Source organism: Montipora foliosa, chromosome 10 (genome assembly GCF_036669935.1).
Source record: "Montipora foliosa isolate CH-2021 chromosome 10, ASM3666993v2, whole genome shotgun sequence".
Classification (NCBI taxonomy): Eukaryota; Metazoa; Cnidaria; class Anthozoa; order Scleractinia; family Acroporidae; genus Montipora; species Montipora foliosa.
Genome location: NC_090878.1, coordinates 33,738,714 through 33,756,213, shown reverse-complemented (window position 1 = coordinate 33,756,213; position 17,500 = coordinate 33,738,714). Strand labels below are relative to the sequence as shown.

Sequence of the window (17,500 nt, the reverse complement as noted above, 5' to 3'; positions counted from 1 at the left end):
CCTCGCTGCACTCCATCTTTAGTTCCACAATGTTCAACCAATATTCCCCAGTATGGCTCTCCAGCTCGGTTAGTAAGAGCTTAATATTTCCAAGTTGTTACTTGTATTTTGACTTGCCTTTTAGGTCCTTCAATACACAGCATGAGTCGTAAAAATACTCACCTTTTACTAAATGAGTTCCTTTGCTTTGTTGATGAACAAAATATAAACAAAATATAAAAAAAATCATGGCTTATATAAACCTTTTCCATGGAAATGGCTTGTATGGTTAAGTCCTGAACAAGAAAGCACCAATCAAAACACTTGGATTTACCTAAAGACCACAGGTCATAGGACAAAACCAATCAAAAACAAAGGGAAAATGTTTGTTACATTAACACCAGCTATGTGTCTGGAACATCTGAAGAATTTTTCTCCTCGTTCAAATAAAAAAAGTCGTCTGTGATGTCCTGTAAAAATAATTCTTCCAATCCTTCGAGTGAGTTGCCGACCTCAATACTTGCCGCCATTTTGAAAAGGCTTTTTAGTAGAGCCCAGTCTACTGCATCACACCTTTTTGCTCGGACCCGCTCGTTTCACCGCCCGGTCTCTTTCCGCCCTGCTATGGTGCTCCGCGCGCGCGCGCCTTCGGCGCGCGCGGAGCTCCGCTATAAACACCAATGAAATGCAAGTGAGCTTTTGCGCGACAAGATGATATCTTCACAAGTAAAGACAAAAAGGTTATCTTCACACGTGAAAAGATCACTGTTGCCATGGTTACATTTAACAATCGTGCCTTTTGATACCTCCCACGAAATGATTCAGTATTTCATTCGTGTTTATAAAATAAATAGAATATTTCATGGCCGCCTGGAGATACGCAATTCCTCTTCTCCTATTGAAAAATATTTCGCTCGTTCGCTGCCCGTTGTTCCAAGCGGCCATTCATGTAATGACCTGTATTTCTTTAATTTCTATCTCTGTGTAGTGTCTATTTCTATTTCTTTAGTTTCTATTTTTCTAGTAACTTTACATTGCACCCATTAAATTAACAAAGATAAATTAAAACACGAGAACGTCCATGAGAAACTATGATACTGCAGCGGTGGTCGACAAACCGTTCAAGGTGGTTTTCCAACCTCAACCTTACCCATTTTGATGTATTATTTTAAGGTATTTGATGGAAACAAAGACAGCGACACTGTCGTGTACAACAGCTTGAATCCACCCATCGTGGCACGCCATATACGCATACAGCCTGTTGAGTGGCATGGGCAGATATCAATGAGGATGGAACTCTACGGGTGTTCAGGTATTTTAAAGACAGATCTCGAAGTTATAGGCCTTGCACGCACAGTTCGATAGGTATATTACAATATTGCACAGGAGTCATCCGAATAGTGCTCTTCTTGCTCGCAGCTCCCTTTTGCACATGTTTTCTCTAAGAAGAGGTAAACGTTGTCTGCACATGACATTACATTTCCGCCGACTCCTTGGTTCAGTTGGATGAGGATCTGACAACCGTTTTGGAGGTTGTGAATGCAAAACTCTGGCCGGACCAACGCTCAGCGTCTTGCAATAACTAAGGAAAAAGTGCTCCCCTTGGCAATGACGTCAGCACCAGTGGTGTTCTGCTATCAGCTATGTCGACGAGCTAAGCTGCCTTTGTGCTGGCTTTCTAGTTTCCTTGGAAAAAAAACCAACAACAATAAAACGGTCTCCGTTTCAGTCCTTCATGTTTCATATCCATGTGAAACGCTAGAGAGTCTACACATGGAGGGCATGGAGTTCCCGGTAATGTGCTCTGTCCTCTGTGCTATATAATGGTTTGGGAGGGTAAATGTTCCGATATACTAGCTAGAACGATCTACTCCACAATGGTGAATAAAGGCAGATGATGGTGATAAATCGAGGGAATCTTGCGATCTCCGACGGAAGCGTCAACAAGGACACCACTAAACAATTGTGTCTCACGAGATAAACAGTGGTTGTGCGCTGTGTTTGCGTGCATTTCTTTCGCGCTCTCTCCTGTAACTTGAAATGGTGGTTCCGAGGAAAGTGTGAAATTACAACAACGGAATGTTGAACGCTTAGTTTGGATAGTTAAAATTTCCAAAATAAGTGGAATACTCAAGAACTGTATCTTAACCTCAGATTTGCAATTGCATAGGGCTATTGTTCACAATGGCATTGCAGATCGAAAGACCCCTATTATGGAGCAAACCTACGTTCATATGCATTGATAAATAGGGCCCCGTCTTTTTCGCCAAAGGTTCCGGTATGAATTCAGAGATTCTCTAGAGTTGACCAAATAAAATGATGTTTTTGATGCTTTTATTTTGTTTATGAGATGGGAGAGGGAGAACCGGAGTACCCTAAGAAAAAATGTCTCGGAGCAGAATAGATAGGCTAATAAAATTATTTGACTTTGAACCAAAACTTAGAAATCTCAGCCAAACTAATCGCCAACAACGTAAACTTCCTATTATGTCTAATCAAGGTTGTGCTGAGCCTATTGGTATGGAAAGCAAAGCTATACCAGATTCCCAAATCACCGCATCCTCAGAGTGGGATCAAAAACTCTCAGGAGCACAAGCCAGGTTACATTCCAAATCAGGGAACCTGCTCGGGGGCTGGGTAGCTTTTACGAACAATCTCCATCAATGGCTACAAGTTGATCTTGGAAGCTACACTACAGTAACACGTGTTGCTACCCAGGGAAGATTCAAGCATAATCAGTGGGTAACCAAGTACCGTTTGGAATACAGCGACGATGCAGACATATTCCACGTATTTAAGCCAGAAGGTGCCAATATTCCTAAGGTACGTACTCAAGTTAGTTCTATGGTGTTTTCTACGGTTGGGTCACGACGTGAGCATAAGCACGAGCAGCATATACAGAAACGTAGTGTTTCTAAATGAAATCTGTCTTCCTAACAAATGGTTTTGATGAGGAAAACACTGCTAAATCTGTGTATGTTGCTTGTGCTTTATGAGTGCGTTACTCGTGAAACCTTGACACTTCTATTAATCCATATATCATCTATCTATCTATCTATCTATCTATCTATCTATCTATCTATCTATCTATCTATCTATCTATATCTATCTATATATATATATATACAAACACTGGATATGTCACCCGATTTTTCCTCAAGAGTGCTCGACAATATTGAAGCTTCGTCTACTATATATATATATATATATATATATATATATATATATATATATATATATATATATAGCTTTAATATCTGTAGTGGTTGACCAAACGATAAACTCCCAACAGAAGGATCCGAAAGGATGCACGTTGTCTCCTCAGTTAGTATTTAAAGTTGCATATAAACTGGAGAGGAAGACAAAACTTCTCGAAGGTCTAGGAAATTTAATAAAAACGTTTCGGCCCTTCGGCCTTCGTCAGTTAAAAATTTTTTAAAATAGAGTACAAGTTAAAAATCTAAGGATAAAATGGCCTAATTATTACAGCAGTGGAGACTATATAGTCTCTGAAAGCCTAACAATGGCTATTGTAATGGAATACAATTAAGTAGTAAATTGTATGGTACAATACAAGCCAAAACTAAAGCTTGATCACTAAAACCAAAGTAATGATGTAATAATAAAATCTGTTGCAATATGTGTACGCCAAATCATATTTCTCCTTATTCTCTACTCTTTTTTTTTTGTACAAAGTAATAGTTGTGTTAGAATAATATTACTTAGGAATTCAAATTCAAGGGCAAGGTCAATGATTTTTACATCTCAGTTGTCATCATTTTGCTCTCACGAAGGCTGAAGGATGTTGTTTTCTTTAGGTTTTCCACGCCAATGAAGACAACGATACCGTTGTATACAACGCTCTCAGTCCATCAATCACTGCACGCTTTATTCGGTTTGTTCCAGTTGAATGGCACAATGACATAGCAATGAGGGTAGAGATCTATGGCTGTCCAGGTATTTTAAGGTTTTATTCATAAAAATTATCGCTATCTTTGTCATCATCATTCTCACCATCATTACCAATCGTCGTAATTTTTGTACTATTGGATTATCAACAATTTTTGTACTTACTTGATAAATAGCAATTAATAAATAAATAATGAATAGAAAATTGAATAAATTATTTTTACTAATGAATAATTAATTTTCTACTTAATTATTATTACCTTTATCAAGCACAACCAACAGCGGTGATAATAAACACGATGTATAGGTGGTATTCACGTTACGCCATCGTCGCCATGTTGGTGAACGAAAACAAAACATCTCTCATTAGCCCCTTTTGTACATTAAAGCAATGTTATCTGTCTTTAGAGATTGATTGCAAACCACATATAGGGTGTCAATTTTAATTATAAGTTAGACTGAAAACTAGTTTAATAACAAAGCTGGTAACAATAACAGAGACACAGGACAGGTTTGATCCCGTTAACGCCACGATCGAGGGACTGGTTATGAAACAAAAACGAGAACAATTTTGTCGCAATCTAAATTGACCGTGATAATGCACAACCTTTTGTTATCGCTTCGCACGGGTTCGCAAATTAGTTGCGCATAATTTAAACGAAAGACTTGATTGACTAAATACAGAAAAACATAAAACAATAAGACTTGTCCATTTTTATAACCATCCCCATGCATTAACTACAGTTTGTGTCAACGTGGCTAATTTTATTTAATAAAGGAAGCCCTTTTAACACGTAGTCACCGAAGTTTCTTCCATTTAAAAAAATGCTAAAATCAAGCTTAAAGTACTATTATGATCAGAAAATTCACTTTCTTTTTTCCTTCAGATTTTGAAAGCGTGTTTGTTTGATATCTGACTGGCAAAATCTTGAGCTTCAAATTTTATCCAAAGGCGGTTTGCTTTGAATGCAAGTTTAGGATTCCTCGGTTGTGAGATGGTTGGATCGAAGAAAAGCTGACGTCAAAGACTCGTTAGCTTAAAATTACAGCGTGTAAAGGCAGCACAGTATACATGCAGAACACAAGGTTAAAAGTCTTAAAGTTCGAAACTTCCATGCTGCATATTAATTTTGGCGCGTGCACACGCATTGCATTTTTTAACTGGTGGGTCTTCGACATCATCTTATCCTCGATCCAGCTCCCTAAGGACTTTAAAATTAGTAAGGGACATTCGGGACGCTTTTGACAGGACAATAACAGAAGCTGGACCCTGATTGGCACTTGACAGAAGTCAGGATAAGCAGTTAGAGAGAGAATGGCTGACCATTAAGTAGGAAAACTTCAGTCAAAATAAACAGGTGTCTTTTTGAAATGAAAGCGGTCACTTAGTGTCCAGTTAATATTGTTTGTAAATACAAAAAAGACGTCGAATTGTTTTAGCACTTTAAACTAAAGGGTCAATTAAGGAAAAGAAAGATGTCCCTGTTCAGAACAAGGCCAAACTAAGATTAAATACCCAACACTTTCTAAACCTCTTGTTTTGTTCCGAGGGGTTCTCAAACCCGTGACCTCCCCACACAGCAGCCCAATGCTTAATCAAATGAGTAAACCATTCGGCGGGTAAAACGTACACTCAGAGCTATTTCAAAAACAACATGATCTCTCCTTTCGCAATTTGTTTTGAATTTACTGTTATTGTTAATTTAGGACACTTTGTTCCAACATTTATTTAGGCTCCCATAGGATATCGCTGCTGAAGATGAATAAATTAGGCCTCAGTTAGATTAACAATTTAGGCCTAAGCTTTGATTTTAAAAAGCTCAGCTTCTCGTGAAGTTTGGTAACAGACCTTTTGCAGTGTTTAATATTGTTCGTCGCCGATTGTCGCTTTCCCAGAGCAGCAGCGCGACGGTCTGTCGCGTGTTCACCGCAGTTCGCTAGCTCAACTAAACTGGTACACCATTAGAGTGGTGTTGAGCCGCTGTCTAATCCAAGTCGGTAAAAACTAAAGGAAAAAAGATAGGTAGTCCTCATTTAATTAGAAATGAGCTACAAGGGAAGAGAAAATCTAAAAATTTAATACTAAATAGAAGTAAGACAATAGATCTTTACATCTGACGTAACTCCAAGCATTGAAACTCCAAAAAATAATAGATATAAACTCCTGCTCCGAAAAACGCGTGCTGCTAACTCCGAGAAAAAAACGTGCTCCAAATTAAAAGGCTTGATATTATCAGTTACTTACATCACAAAGAAACATTGAGTGCCTCAACAAAAAAACGGAAATTGCAAATTATTCAAATTATCGATACACAAACATAAACGGAAACACATTGAATGAAATAATCAGTTAATTTGTGTAAAAGTCATAGACATGACACCGAGTGATATGAGAGCATTATCAAATAGTGTTTAAACTATCATCCCTGAGCAGCTAGTGGTGTGTTGGTCGAGTGGTCAGGTAACGGATCAATCAACATTTCAAGGTTTGAGTCCTGTTTATACACTTGTGTAGTCTTTTAAAAAATATATGACTATTTCCCGTAATCCATATCAAGCTTTCAGTCAATAATAGTAAATTCAGAGCAAATAACGAATTAAGGATAATCGATAATTCAAGGTAGAGAATAGGTTGTTTAAAAAACAGCACGCGCAGACCTCGAAAAAGACCATTCTCGTTCCCAGATCCCATTCCGGGGACATTGTGTCGTGTTCTAGGGCAAGACACTTTACTCTCATGGTGCCTCTTTCCACCCAGGTGTAAAAATGGGTACCAGCGAATTTAATGCTAGGGGTAGCCCTGCGTTGGACTAGCATACCATCCAGGGGGCAGTAGAAATACTGCTAGTCACTTCGTGCTACAGAAACCGGAGATAAGTGCTGACCTAATGTGCCACTTGGCTCGTAAGCAGACTTTACCTTACTTTACCTGGAGACACAGTTATGACAGTCCCGGAATCTGGGACTTCCGGAGTTCATAAATGAGTCGTCAGTATTACTAAACGTAGCGTCATAACGGCGCTCAGGTGCAATTCACCGCTCTATGAGTGTTGACTCAACTTAGAGAATAAATCCCTTCTTGTCGAACACGATAAATAAGCGATTAAGGAATATCGGGGTTTTCAACAAAGACACTCTGATCATTTTACTGACCGACAGTGCCACACCGGCCATTTTTACTTCCGACTTTAAGCTAACCAATGAAAAAAAAAAAGAATTTCTTATGTCTCCAGAACCCTTCTTTTTCTCCCGCAAATGCCCTCCGGCTGAGAGAAACGATGGGATCTGGGAACTAGAATGGAGAAAGACATGGTTTGTCCAATTGTTGGTTTTCACTCACGTGATCAACAGGCATGTTTTTCAACGAAAAAAAGGAAGCGTTTGCATAATAATAGAGTTCAATTCCCGGAGGATTTGGTCAAGGCACCAACATGGCCGCCTTTTCTTTGTTTAGGGGCACCGACATGGCGGTCGTGACATCATGTGAAAACCGAGAATAGGCCATTTCCGAGTTGATGTCTGACTCCTCTTTAGAGCGAGTCTAAGTGCAAAGTTTTTCTCATGAAAATTAGTTTTCAGTCATATGTAAAGTAGAAATAATTACCATCACACATAGGCCGCTCTTTGAAGACGAGGCAGACATGAACTCGGAAACGGCATATTCAAAGGAGGTGCAGATTTGATGTGTTTTTCTTGATGTTACCTCTTTCTTGCTTTAGACAGGTCCACTTTCTGGCCCTTCCTATATTTTTCAGCATCTTTAATGTCACCTTTAAAGTCAATATCACAACCGCTTCACGTTTACTGCAAACGGCCGACGCGAAATAGAAACATTTTCTCAATAAAAGTATTAAAATTTTAGCTTTTTTTTTAGCCTATTATCCATCTTGCAACGTCTAAAACGATAAGGAGAACTTGGAATAAAAGACGGTTTCGTGCATTTATGACAAGCAGTGGCGTGTGGTTCGACGTTTGCCGTTTCACCTTAACACATCGCTAAACCTCTCGAATCACAACGAACATTTGTTCTGAACCTTGATCGTTACTACCAGTTAATATTTCGATAATGCTCTTCGTACCTTCAACATTTAGACTAGTTTTCTTTTACGGCTTAAGCGTGAGAAGAAACATGCATGCTTTTTGGAAGAGCAGGGCTTAATTTCCCGCTGCTCTCATGCTGGACGTAACCCCATCATTGTTAATGGGATTAGTCGCTCGTTTGGCACTAGTCTCGCCTCTTGTGCCTTTTCGTTTTTTAATCAATATAGTGCCAGTTGTACCTGATCCACTTATACTCACAGTTCATCTAAAACACACACACGCACAAAGCACAAGTGACATACACAGACGCACTAACTTTGCTTCGTTATGACAAAAGGTTCGGATGATGAAACACCATAGGGTCCACGAATGTTGCTTGTTCTTCTGCTTGCGGCGATAGTGAAAACCAGTCTTTAGGTCGTAGGCATGAAGAGCATTATGGAATCAGTAGAGACTGATAGCATCGTGGATGAATGAGAGAGCCTCATGCAATAATGCTAATAATGTTTTTGTTCCAACATATCAAGCCTGCATAAGACCCCTTGGAATGATATCAGGAGCCATCAGTGATATCCAGATAACCTCTTCTTCACAGTTGGACGAAGATCATTCTTCAACAAGAGCAAGGTTGCATTTGAAAGCATTTGACAACAAGTCTAGTGGCTGGTCCCCTGTAAAAAGTGACCATAATCAATGGCTGCAAGTAGACCTTGATGGTTCAGCCAGAATTACGCGTTTAGCGACTCAGGGTAGCAACGCAAAGGATGAATGGGTAACGAAGTATATGTTGGAGTATAGCTATGACGGAGTCCGCTTCCACACGTACCGTGAGAGTGTAGAAGAGACATCAGCGAAGGTGAGTCCACTCGTTTTACTTACATGCATACATGGTTTTATGGTGCTCGGTATTATACCTCCTCATATAGAGCAAGACAAAACATAATAATGAACATTATACAATATAGGTGGCGTATTTCATTCTCAAAGTAAAAAAAAAAAAAGAATTATTGAAGGTTTTATCTTTGTGAAGAATTGAAAAAAAAAAAAACTAGTCCCAGCTGAGCCTCAGAGATTGTAAACAATGTCTTCATCAGTACTTACTTGTAGTATATGTCAAAAACCTACAAGGAAGGAAGAATCTCGTCCCATAAATGATGTTAAAGGAAAAATGTCAAGCCTGTAGGAATACCACTATCCGCCTCAGATGTTCAGCGTCCAAATGCACAACTCCCCTGTACAAGGTAAAACATTTAAAGTCACTACCAAAGTCAGCAGATGATTTGTTCCCTGAAGCTAAGAAAACGTTTTTGGAAAAAAAGTTTGGCTTTGTGGCCCTCATAAGCAGTTTAAGGTGCTGTGGTGCATGTTATGTTAGGTTGCACAGGCTGTCACCCAGTGTAAACAAAAGTGTTCCACAGCCCCTGTCTGCAAACAATTCTATTCAAAATAAAATTGGTTGTGCCCCAGCGTCATATGAACTGACGTCAAAGCGAACTCAGCGGAGAATTTGAAACAAACTTTAAAACTGCCCAAGGCAAAAAGTGGCTGAACTTAAAACAGAAGTTTAAAACATGGGTGCCTCAAATGAAGAGGTCTGCCAGGAAATTCTTGAAGGCCAATTTGATGGGGTAAACCTTCCTTCTTTTAACTTATATGGTAAACTTCTACCATACATATTCTACCTTACTAGTTGGTTTTTCAGTTTATTTGGATTGATAATGAAAAGATGAACACAATTCAAGGATCTCCCAAGCCCGCAAAACTGAAAACATGGCATACTGTCATGCTTGTATAACAGGGTAAAAGTTACTACCGGTAACCCTACAGAATACAGCAAAGACCCACACATAAGAACCTAGAATTTTCGAAGTCAGGCTGAGCAGGTTCTAATATTTTAGGCTAATTTTTTATAATTCAGGCTGATTACATGTAGTTTCTAAATAGGTTCTTATTTCTCAGAGGAACAACAATAGATTTCTATATTTTATTTCATAAGATATTTAGACAGAGACAGTATTGCACTGTAGCTTTATGGAAAACATATTTCTAGAAAAAATCCAATAAAATGCCAATCAAAGAAAACATATACACAATAACAGGAGTTTTCTCGAGGGTGATTTTTTTGTAAAAGAACCTCTTTTTCTTTGCCAGGCTGAGCAGGTTCTTATATTTCTGGGTATTTTTGAAATGCCAAATTTCAGCCTGTACTAGGTTCTTATATGAGAGTTTGTACTGTATGCATTATTCCCTAAAATAGAAAACTAATCCAGGCTATAAAGAGTACTGTTTTTGCATTCTAATAATCAGATCAGAGTCAGTAATTATTACTGACTAATTCAACATCTGGACATTTTTCCTTTACCTTTGATAATAAAAAAATAAGATCACAATATTTTTCACCTCTATCAGTACTTTGCACGAATACTGGCTTTAGCAATGTTTTGGAAACATGATAGTAAATATGCGAACCTCAATCTCTAGGAGGTGTTTCTTACTAGAAGTAAAAAGTAAAAGGAGCAAGCCATTGTCTTCACTTCTTTCACATTCCATTCAGAATAAAGTGAATGCAAATGCTAACATCATGGAGGGCTTAGCTCTCAGCTACTCCACAGAGAGGCCTCGAAGTCCCAAACAGGTTGAACTGTTGAGCTGTGTGGCACAGCAATACACAAATACGGAAATTAAGCAAATGTTCAGGTTTACTCATGCACTGACTACGTATTAACAAAAGCAAGATTTTATAGTAAGATGTATGGTCCAGGAGCAGCACTTCCAAAAATAAGACACCAATATAGTCATAAACTTCCACCAGAAACCATTGCTTTTGTCTTAGAATTTATCCATCATCTAGACAGTGAAGAGACATCTTATAAAAGTGGCCTCTGTGATGGAAAACAAAAATCATGGATAAGTGAATTATTAGGAGGAGGAAATCAACCTGTTTTGTGGTTCAATTAAGCAAAACAAGTCTGCCTTTTATGATAGATATACATTGTAAACAGGAATGTGAACAACTGGAGATTAGACCTATAAGCTTTAGTACATTTTTTAAGGGTTTGTTTGCAGGAAATTTCAAAAAAATGGCAGAGAAGGTAGGACTCTAATATTTGCACAAAACTTGGCGCGGAGTATTTCATCCTGGTAGATAAGCTGATAACTCGTTTAGATGAAATGCTGAGGAGCCAACGTAAACCAGACAAAACTCCAGGATTAATGAGCAAAGCAAAGAAGTTAACGTTAACAAATAATATGTGACTGTTTCCGGTACAAGAAAATTCAGAACGAACATATTAATGCTACAGTGGTACATGTTCCAACACCATCTAACAGGACATTTCAATAGCTTTGCTCTTTCCACACCCCAGCAGTCTAGCTTAATTTTTTTGGCATCACCTTCACTTTTTTGAGCAATAAAAATTCTTGGAAATGATGTGAACTTTACAAAAATGATGTACAAGGCAAAGAATGCTGTTGTCCAAATATGAAAAGTACAACCTTCAGGCTGAAAAACGCTCGCACGTGAAGGAAGCTCGAACGCAAGTGGTATCGAATGTCAATTATGTAAACAAATCGAGGTGTTGTATTTTCAAACTAAAATTACGCAACTGGTTCAAAACAAAACGACATTTATTTAGGTAGTACTGAAAAGCTTGCACTTTAACGTTCTGTATTGTAGTGACATATGTCTGGTACACTATACAATGAACTTACAACAAAGCGGATAAACAGTGCTGCCATAAAGAATTCGTTGACCAATTATCTCTGCCACAAAGGAATCGCGGATGATTGGAAAAGTTCATGATTTCAAAAGCATTTTACTATGCAAAGTGAAAACACCAGAGGTGATGTTCTAAATAACAGTATGATCAGTAATCCAGTACTTATCAAATGGAAGCAGATCTCTTGCTGAAAGGGCGATGTTTAAAGTTGAGAAATGCACTACCCTGCAAGTTTGAGGCGAGATCAGACAGCCGGTTCAAATACATATAAAACAAATAATGCTCAAATCAAGTGTAGAACATCTAGAAACTTTCAATTAAGACGTGCAATCCTTGGTACAACAAGATTTTTGCAGCGTAGCCTGACAAGAAAGAGGTACGTAATACGGGTTTCGCACAACGGTGTATTTTATTTTCAATTCCCAAACGCATAAAAACTCCAAGGATGTATATTCCGCCTACGCTGAAACAACTAAAAAAAATACGGTTTCAACAGAACAGGTGAAGTCAAAAAATTCATTTTGAAATGCTGGCAGTTTCATAAAGTCCACAAATAATCTCGTTTGAGCTTTTTTTTCTCAAGGGAAAATTTCGCGGAGAACGCAAGTTAAGCTCGACCGGCTTAGCGCTCGACCCTTACGCTAATTGTGCTTTAACACAGCCTTTCAAAGCGATTTCAGAGTTTTAAAGTATCACTTGTCATTGAAATAACTTAGGTTATAGAAGTAAAACAATTTCATACCTTTAATGAATTGATTTGGCAAGATAGTATCGACAGTAAACCGTCTCAAACCGTCAGAATCAGCCATAACTTCTGTGACAAACGGCTGGCATTGTTCGCATCTCATGGCAAGTCTACTGAAGCAAATCTCCCATTTGCATCCTACGGGTTTTTCTACCACAAAATGCTTCATATCCTTCTGACAAAGGTTAGAAATGAGCCAAGGAACAGGACTTTTTGTGAGTCGAAATGATTATAGTAGCCACCAAAATATTCCCTGGCGCGAAACACACGTGATTCCAAGTAAACTTGACTGGCGGCAAAAGATTATTATGGTCTTTTTGGCCGCGCAATGCTGGAAGTTCAAAAAAATCTCGTCTTAATTATTAATGATCACGAGCTTACAAATGTAAAAGCCATTGCTGATCAATTGAATAAATGTTTGTCTAATATTCGAAAAAAAATTTGGCCTCAGCTCTACCAAGACCAAATCTACCTTTTAATTATTATTTAGATACACCCCAGGCCTCTAGTTTTTTTCTTATCTCATACTAATTCAACTGAGATTGAGAATATAATTATGTCCTTAGGTTCAACTAAGGCTTGTGGCCCATTTAGTATTTAAATCTCCCTTTGTAAGGCTTTAGAAGGTGTTTTATCAATCCCCCTACAGCTGCTTTTTAATTACTCGTTTTCTGCTGGTATGGTGCCTGATCAATTTAAAGTCGCCAGAGTAGTTCCTCTTCGTAAAAAAAAAGGATCCAGTTGTCTAGTCCCCAACTATAGACCTATTTCCATACGTTCCATATTTAATAAACTATTTGAAAAAATAATTTACAATAGAATCAATTGAAATCTTGGGAGATTTTCGATCCTATACAATAATCAGTTTAGCTTTAGATCAAAGCATTCATCCTCCCATGCTCTTCTCCTCTTCACCGATAACATACAGAGATCAATTGATAATGGCACCTACTCTTGTGGCATCTTATTAGATTTACGTAAAGCATTTGACACTGTTGACCATAAAATTTTATTAATCAAGTTGAAGTATTATTGCATACGAGGTGTTGCAAATGATTGTTTTGCATCATATTTAAGTAACAGGAATCAGTTTGTCTCTTTCCCCGGGTCTCTTTCTTTGGCACTGATTCTGATTACCAAACTGTTACAAGTGGTGTACCACAGGGGTCAGTGCTTAGCCCACTTCTTCAGTTCTTCTACAGCTATATATAAATGATATGCATAATGCTCCAATATCTTAGATTTTCACCTTTTTGCTGATGATACAAAGTTGCTTCTCAGTGATCCTAACATTCTAAATCTAGAAACCAACTTAAATGTTGAGCTAGAAAAGGTGAGCCAGTGGTTATATGCTAACAAATTATCTTTGAATATTAAAAAAAAAAAAAAAAAAAAAAAAAAAAAATAAAATACTACCTTTGTGGTATTCCGTTCTCCAGAAAGACGAATAGCTCATAAGTTAGATCATAGTTTCTCCTGTATGTCTGTTAAATGTGATATTGATCATCAAGTTAAATATTTAGGACTCATTTTTGATTCTAATTTGAACTGGAAACCATACTTACACAAATTGAGCAAGAAGATTTCAAGAGGTATTGGAGTACGATATAAAATTAGATATCATGTGAACCGAAAAATATTACTTCAATCATATAAATTAATTCACTTATTTACCTCTTCCTCACCTACGGTATATCAATTTGGGGCAATACTTGTAGTTCTACTCTCAGAACTTTAACAATTCTTCAAAAGAGAGCAATACGTACTATGACTTTTCCGCAACCAGATGAACACTCGGAGCCTTTTTTAAAGGAATTAATGATTCTTAAATTAACTGATCTTTTCACCCTTTTCAGTGCACTCCCCATGTATCACTATCACTTTAATCTCCTTCCATCTTCCTTTGAATTTTATTTTTTGTAACAGTAGCATCCATAAGCTGATACAATACTAGGCTTGCTTCTAAATCAACTTTATTGCATCAAAAGAAACTTTGATAAATTAAACTTCCGCTTCGCAGCTGTAACCGTTTGGAATCACCTTGATGAAAACATTTAACTCCTCCCCATTAAAACAGTTAAAAACAAAGTTAACTTTAACAGGGATCGGCTATTCATCGAGTTACGAGTTACGAGTTGAGTTGAGTTTGAGTTAACTTTGAGTTAAGATTGAGTTAAGATTGAGTTACAGTTTTTGGCGTTTTTCGCAATTAAAAGTAGTAAATATTCAGTTCAAGTCACTTCGAAAATTGTTTTCTCCGCGTTGAATGATATATTTGCACAAAATTTTGCAAAATGGCATGGATTTCCAATGATCGAAACAATTATATAATTATTACACCATTCAAAGCATCATTCTCGTTGCTGCTGTTAATTAAGTCCATTGACGTCAAAACGATGTCTTCTTAGAGGGATACATGGGCTTTTTTGTTAAGCCAGTTAAAGCTGGCCCGGTGGCTTATGAACCGTAGTTGTCGTCTGGCATCATGGTCGACCATCACAAGTACGCCGTAAACGAAAGAGGAAAACATCTGATGAAGTGAGCCCGCATTGCGCTTTTTGCTCATAACCGCTGAAATTCTAAAAATTAATGCATGAACACTATTGTTATGATGTTGGCAGTTAAGCGAGCTGAGTATTTCTTTGTAACACATAAAACGTGTGACAATTTTTGACCTAGTCGCACACGGCGGGAAACCATTTCACTGCAAAGTTGAGAGAGATAAGATGTTCAAAGTAATGCTTCATTGTTTTCCCTGGGTACCGCCCAACAACAGCAAGACCGCCGCCAGCGAACAAGTCCCTGGATCGAGGCTGCTCGCTTCCACAGCCCACCGGCCCTACTCTTCCAGAGAGGGCACTTCAGGCTTACAGTCACATAACAAATTTATGAAGGGCCCGGTGCAGGCTGCAGTCGTTCCGCAGCTTACCAGGGGAGCTTACCGCCGGGGGGTTGCGGGGATTTTGCCCTGTAGGCCAGGGCTCAGCCATTCCGGCCCGCAACCTGCACCCAGTGAGCTCATCCCAGGTCATATGCGGGCCGGTTGCTGCAGGGAGCTCGTCCCTGCGGCTATGGTAACCTATAGAATGCTGTATTGCTCCTCGCTTCAACACGCCCAGTAGGGTGGGAAGAGATCCACGAGGGGCCTATGGTCACATGGAAAGGAGTTCGCCGGACCCTAACCATGAAGCCGCTTTCCGCCGACACAATAATCGGCTTCCAGCGGCAGGTTTGGTGACGCCTGGCTTCGACCAACGATTCAGGTTAGGCTCCACCTGTTACTGTTCGCGGACGGGTACGGGAGGAAACACTACTCATAGTTACTCCCGCCGTTTACCCGCCGTACACCCGCATATAAGAACAAGTGGATTAAGAATATCAGGCTGAAATTTGGCAATAAAGCACCATATAAATAAGAACAAATTCAGCCTGATAAATAAGACATGTTCTTAATACAAAAGGAAAGGGTATTAGGATAAGGAAATAATACAGTACGGTAACTTATGTCAAAGTACTATGGTGTTCAGGACCATTACAAAGTATAAAATCTATTACAAAAAAGCATTGTATGTTAATTAAGCCTCGAGTAATTATAATTTGAGGTATTTCTGAAAGCAATTTTAAGAACATTTTTAAAAATTTTCTTAAAGAACATTTTAAGGCAGGTGTTTACTGTATATTTTTCTTTAAAGTGCTGTTAAGTGTTAACTTTAACTGTAACTTATGAAATTAAATGCTTGCTAATACCTACTTCGGTCTGCTTCCTAGCTACAATCCCTGCCAAAACGATGGTGACACCAACCCATAATACAGTACTTTCAATGTTGATCGCGCTATAACTCTGGGCATTCTTGGAAAAAGTCTTTTTTTCTTCTTCTACAACTTCGAAAAGGGGGGAAGGGGTGAACTGATATGTGGCATCAAGTGCCCCAGAAATCTATGACCGAGACTGGATGGGGTCTAAAGCACAGGTCACTTTCAGTTTGACGGGTCACTCGTACTTGCAGGTCATTGTTTTACTTTTTCGAAAGTAACCTAAAACCCTCAACTTGGCCAACCTTAGGCCTGAAGACCAAGTTTAGGCGTAGGGTTACTCAAAACAATTCGGGTTTTGGGTTAATTTCCAAAAGGTAAAATAATGACGTGCAGCGAGTTAGTGACCAGTGATTTAGACCCGCCGCCCAGACTGTGTCATGGTGTCACGCGGGTTTGCTTTGTGACTAGAAAATCACAGGTTCGATTCATTCGATGTTTTTCGGAATCTATACTGGCCCTTTTTAAAATATGAGTTGTTACTAATCAGTGAAAAGACTATGAAATAAAGTTTGTTTCGCTCACCTTCTGTTTTCCGTTTGTACATGGTAAGACTTGGGATCTTTGCGCACTCTGGGTTCTGGTACTCACGCAATGGAATGTTGATAGTTAAAAGTGGTTGGAAAGCATTCGAAGTGGCGATCCTTAGTTGTCAGTGAGTCAGTGAGGTTATTGGTTAACTAGTCGAGTGTGCTAACCACTGCACCATCACGACAACCCTGCTGGCAACAGAGCAATCAGTGAAGATACTTGTTACCCACGGGGTTCCCCGGCGATATTTAACATTCAGGAACAGGAAATACATCGGATCACCCGAAGGTCATTCACAGTCTACCAGCTAATTATACTTATGTATATGAAGAAGGCTCGAAATCCAACGATGTAGTCACTAGCCACTAGCAGTAAACTACTACTGGCTGATCCTTTTGAATGAAAAACATGTGTGCCGTGACCACTCACCTATCAAAGAGGTGATTTACCTGGTCAGGGCGTGGGTCTCCCGGGAGATTTTCCTTCAAGGTGACAAGTTAAGTTAAAAGTATGATTATCTGGGGTGTGCATTGTTAGGGTTTCTCTCCTACACTCTCTATAAGATGAAATTAGCCTGTATCCTTCGAAGATTCTTCCTTGTCATCCGCTAAGTTGACTACGGTCGTGCATCATTAACTTGATCCTTAGTTGGATTACAAGTGGAGTTATAGGGTCCCCTACCTTGTCACTTTGAAAGAAAATTTCCCGGGAGGCCCACGCCCTGACCACGTAAATCACCTCTTCGATGGCTTTGTTGCCAACA

General features: G+C 38.8%; 1 protein-coding gene across 2 annotated transcripts in view; it reads left to right on the top strand.

The window, feature by feature from the left end:
* LOC137974041 (uncharacterized) overlaps window positions 1-17,500 on the top strand; it is a 145,569-nt gene that overhangs the window by 99,202 nt on the left and 28,867 nt on the right. For both annotated transcript variants that reach the window (XM_068820962.1, XM_068820961.1), the window contains exons 16-19: window positions 1,153-1,291; window positions 2,480-2,802; window positions 3,798-3,936; window positions 8,457-8,785. In XM_068820962.1, the coding sequence (XP_068677063.1) occupies window positions 1,153-1,291; window positions 2,480-2,802; window positions 3,798-3,936; window positions 8,457-8,785 (930 nt within the window). The remainder of the gene's footprint in view (window positions 1-1,152; window positions 1,292-2,479; window positions 2,803-3,797; window positions 3,937-8,456; window positions 8,786-17,500) is intronic.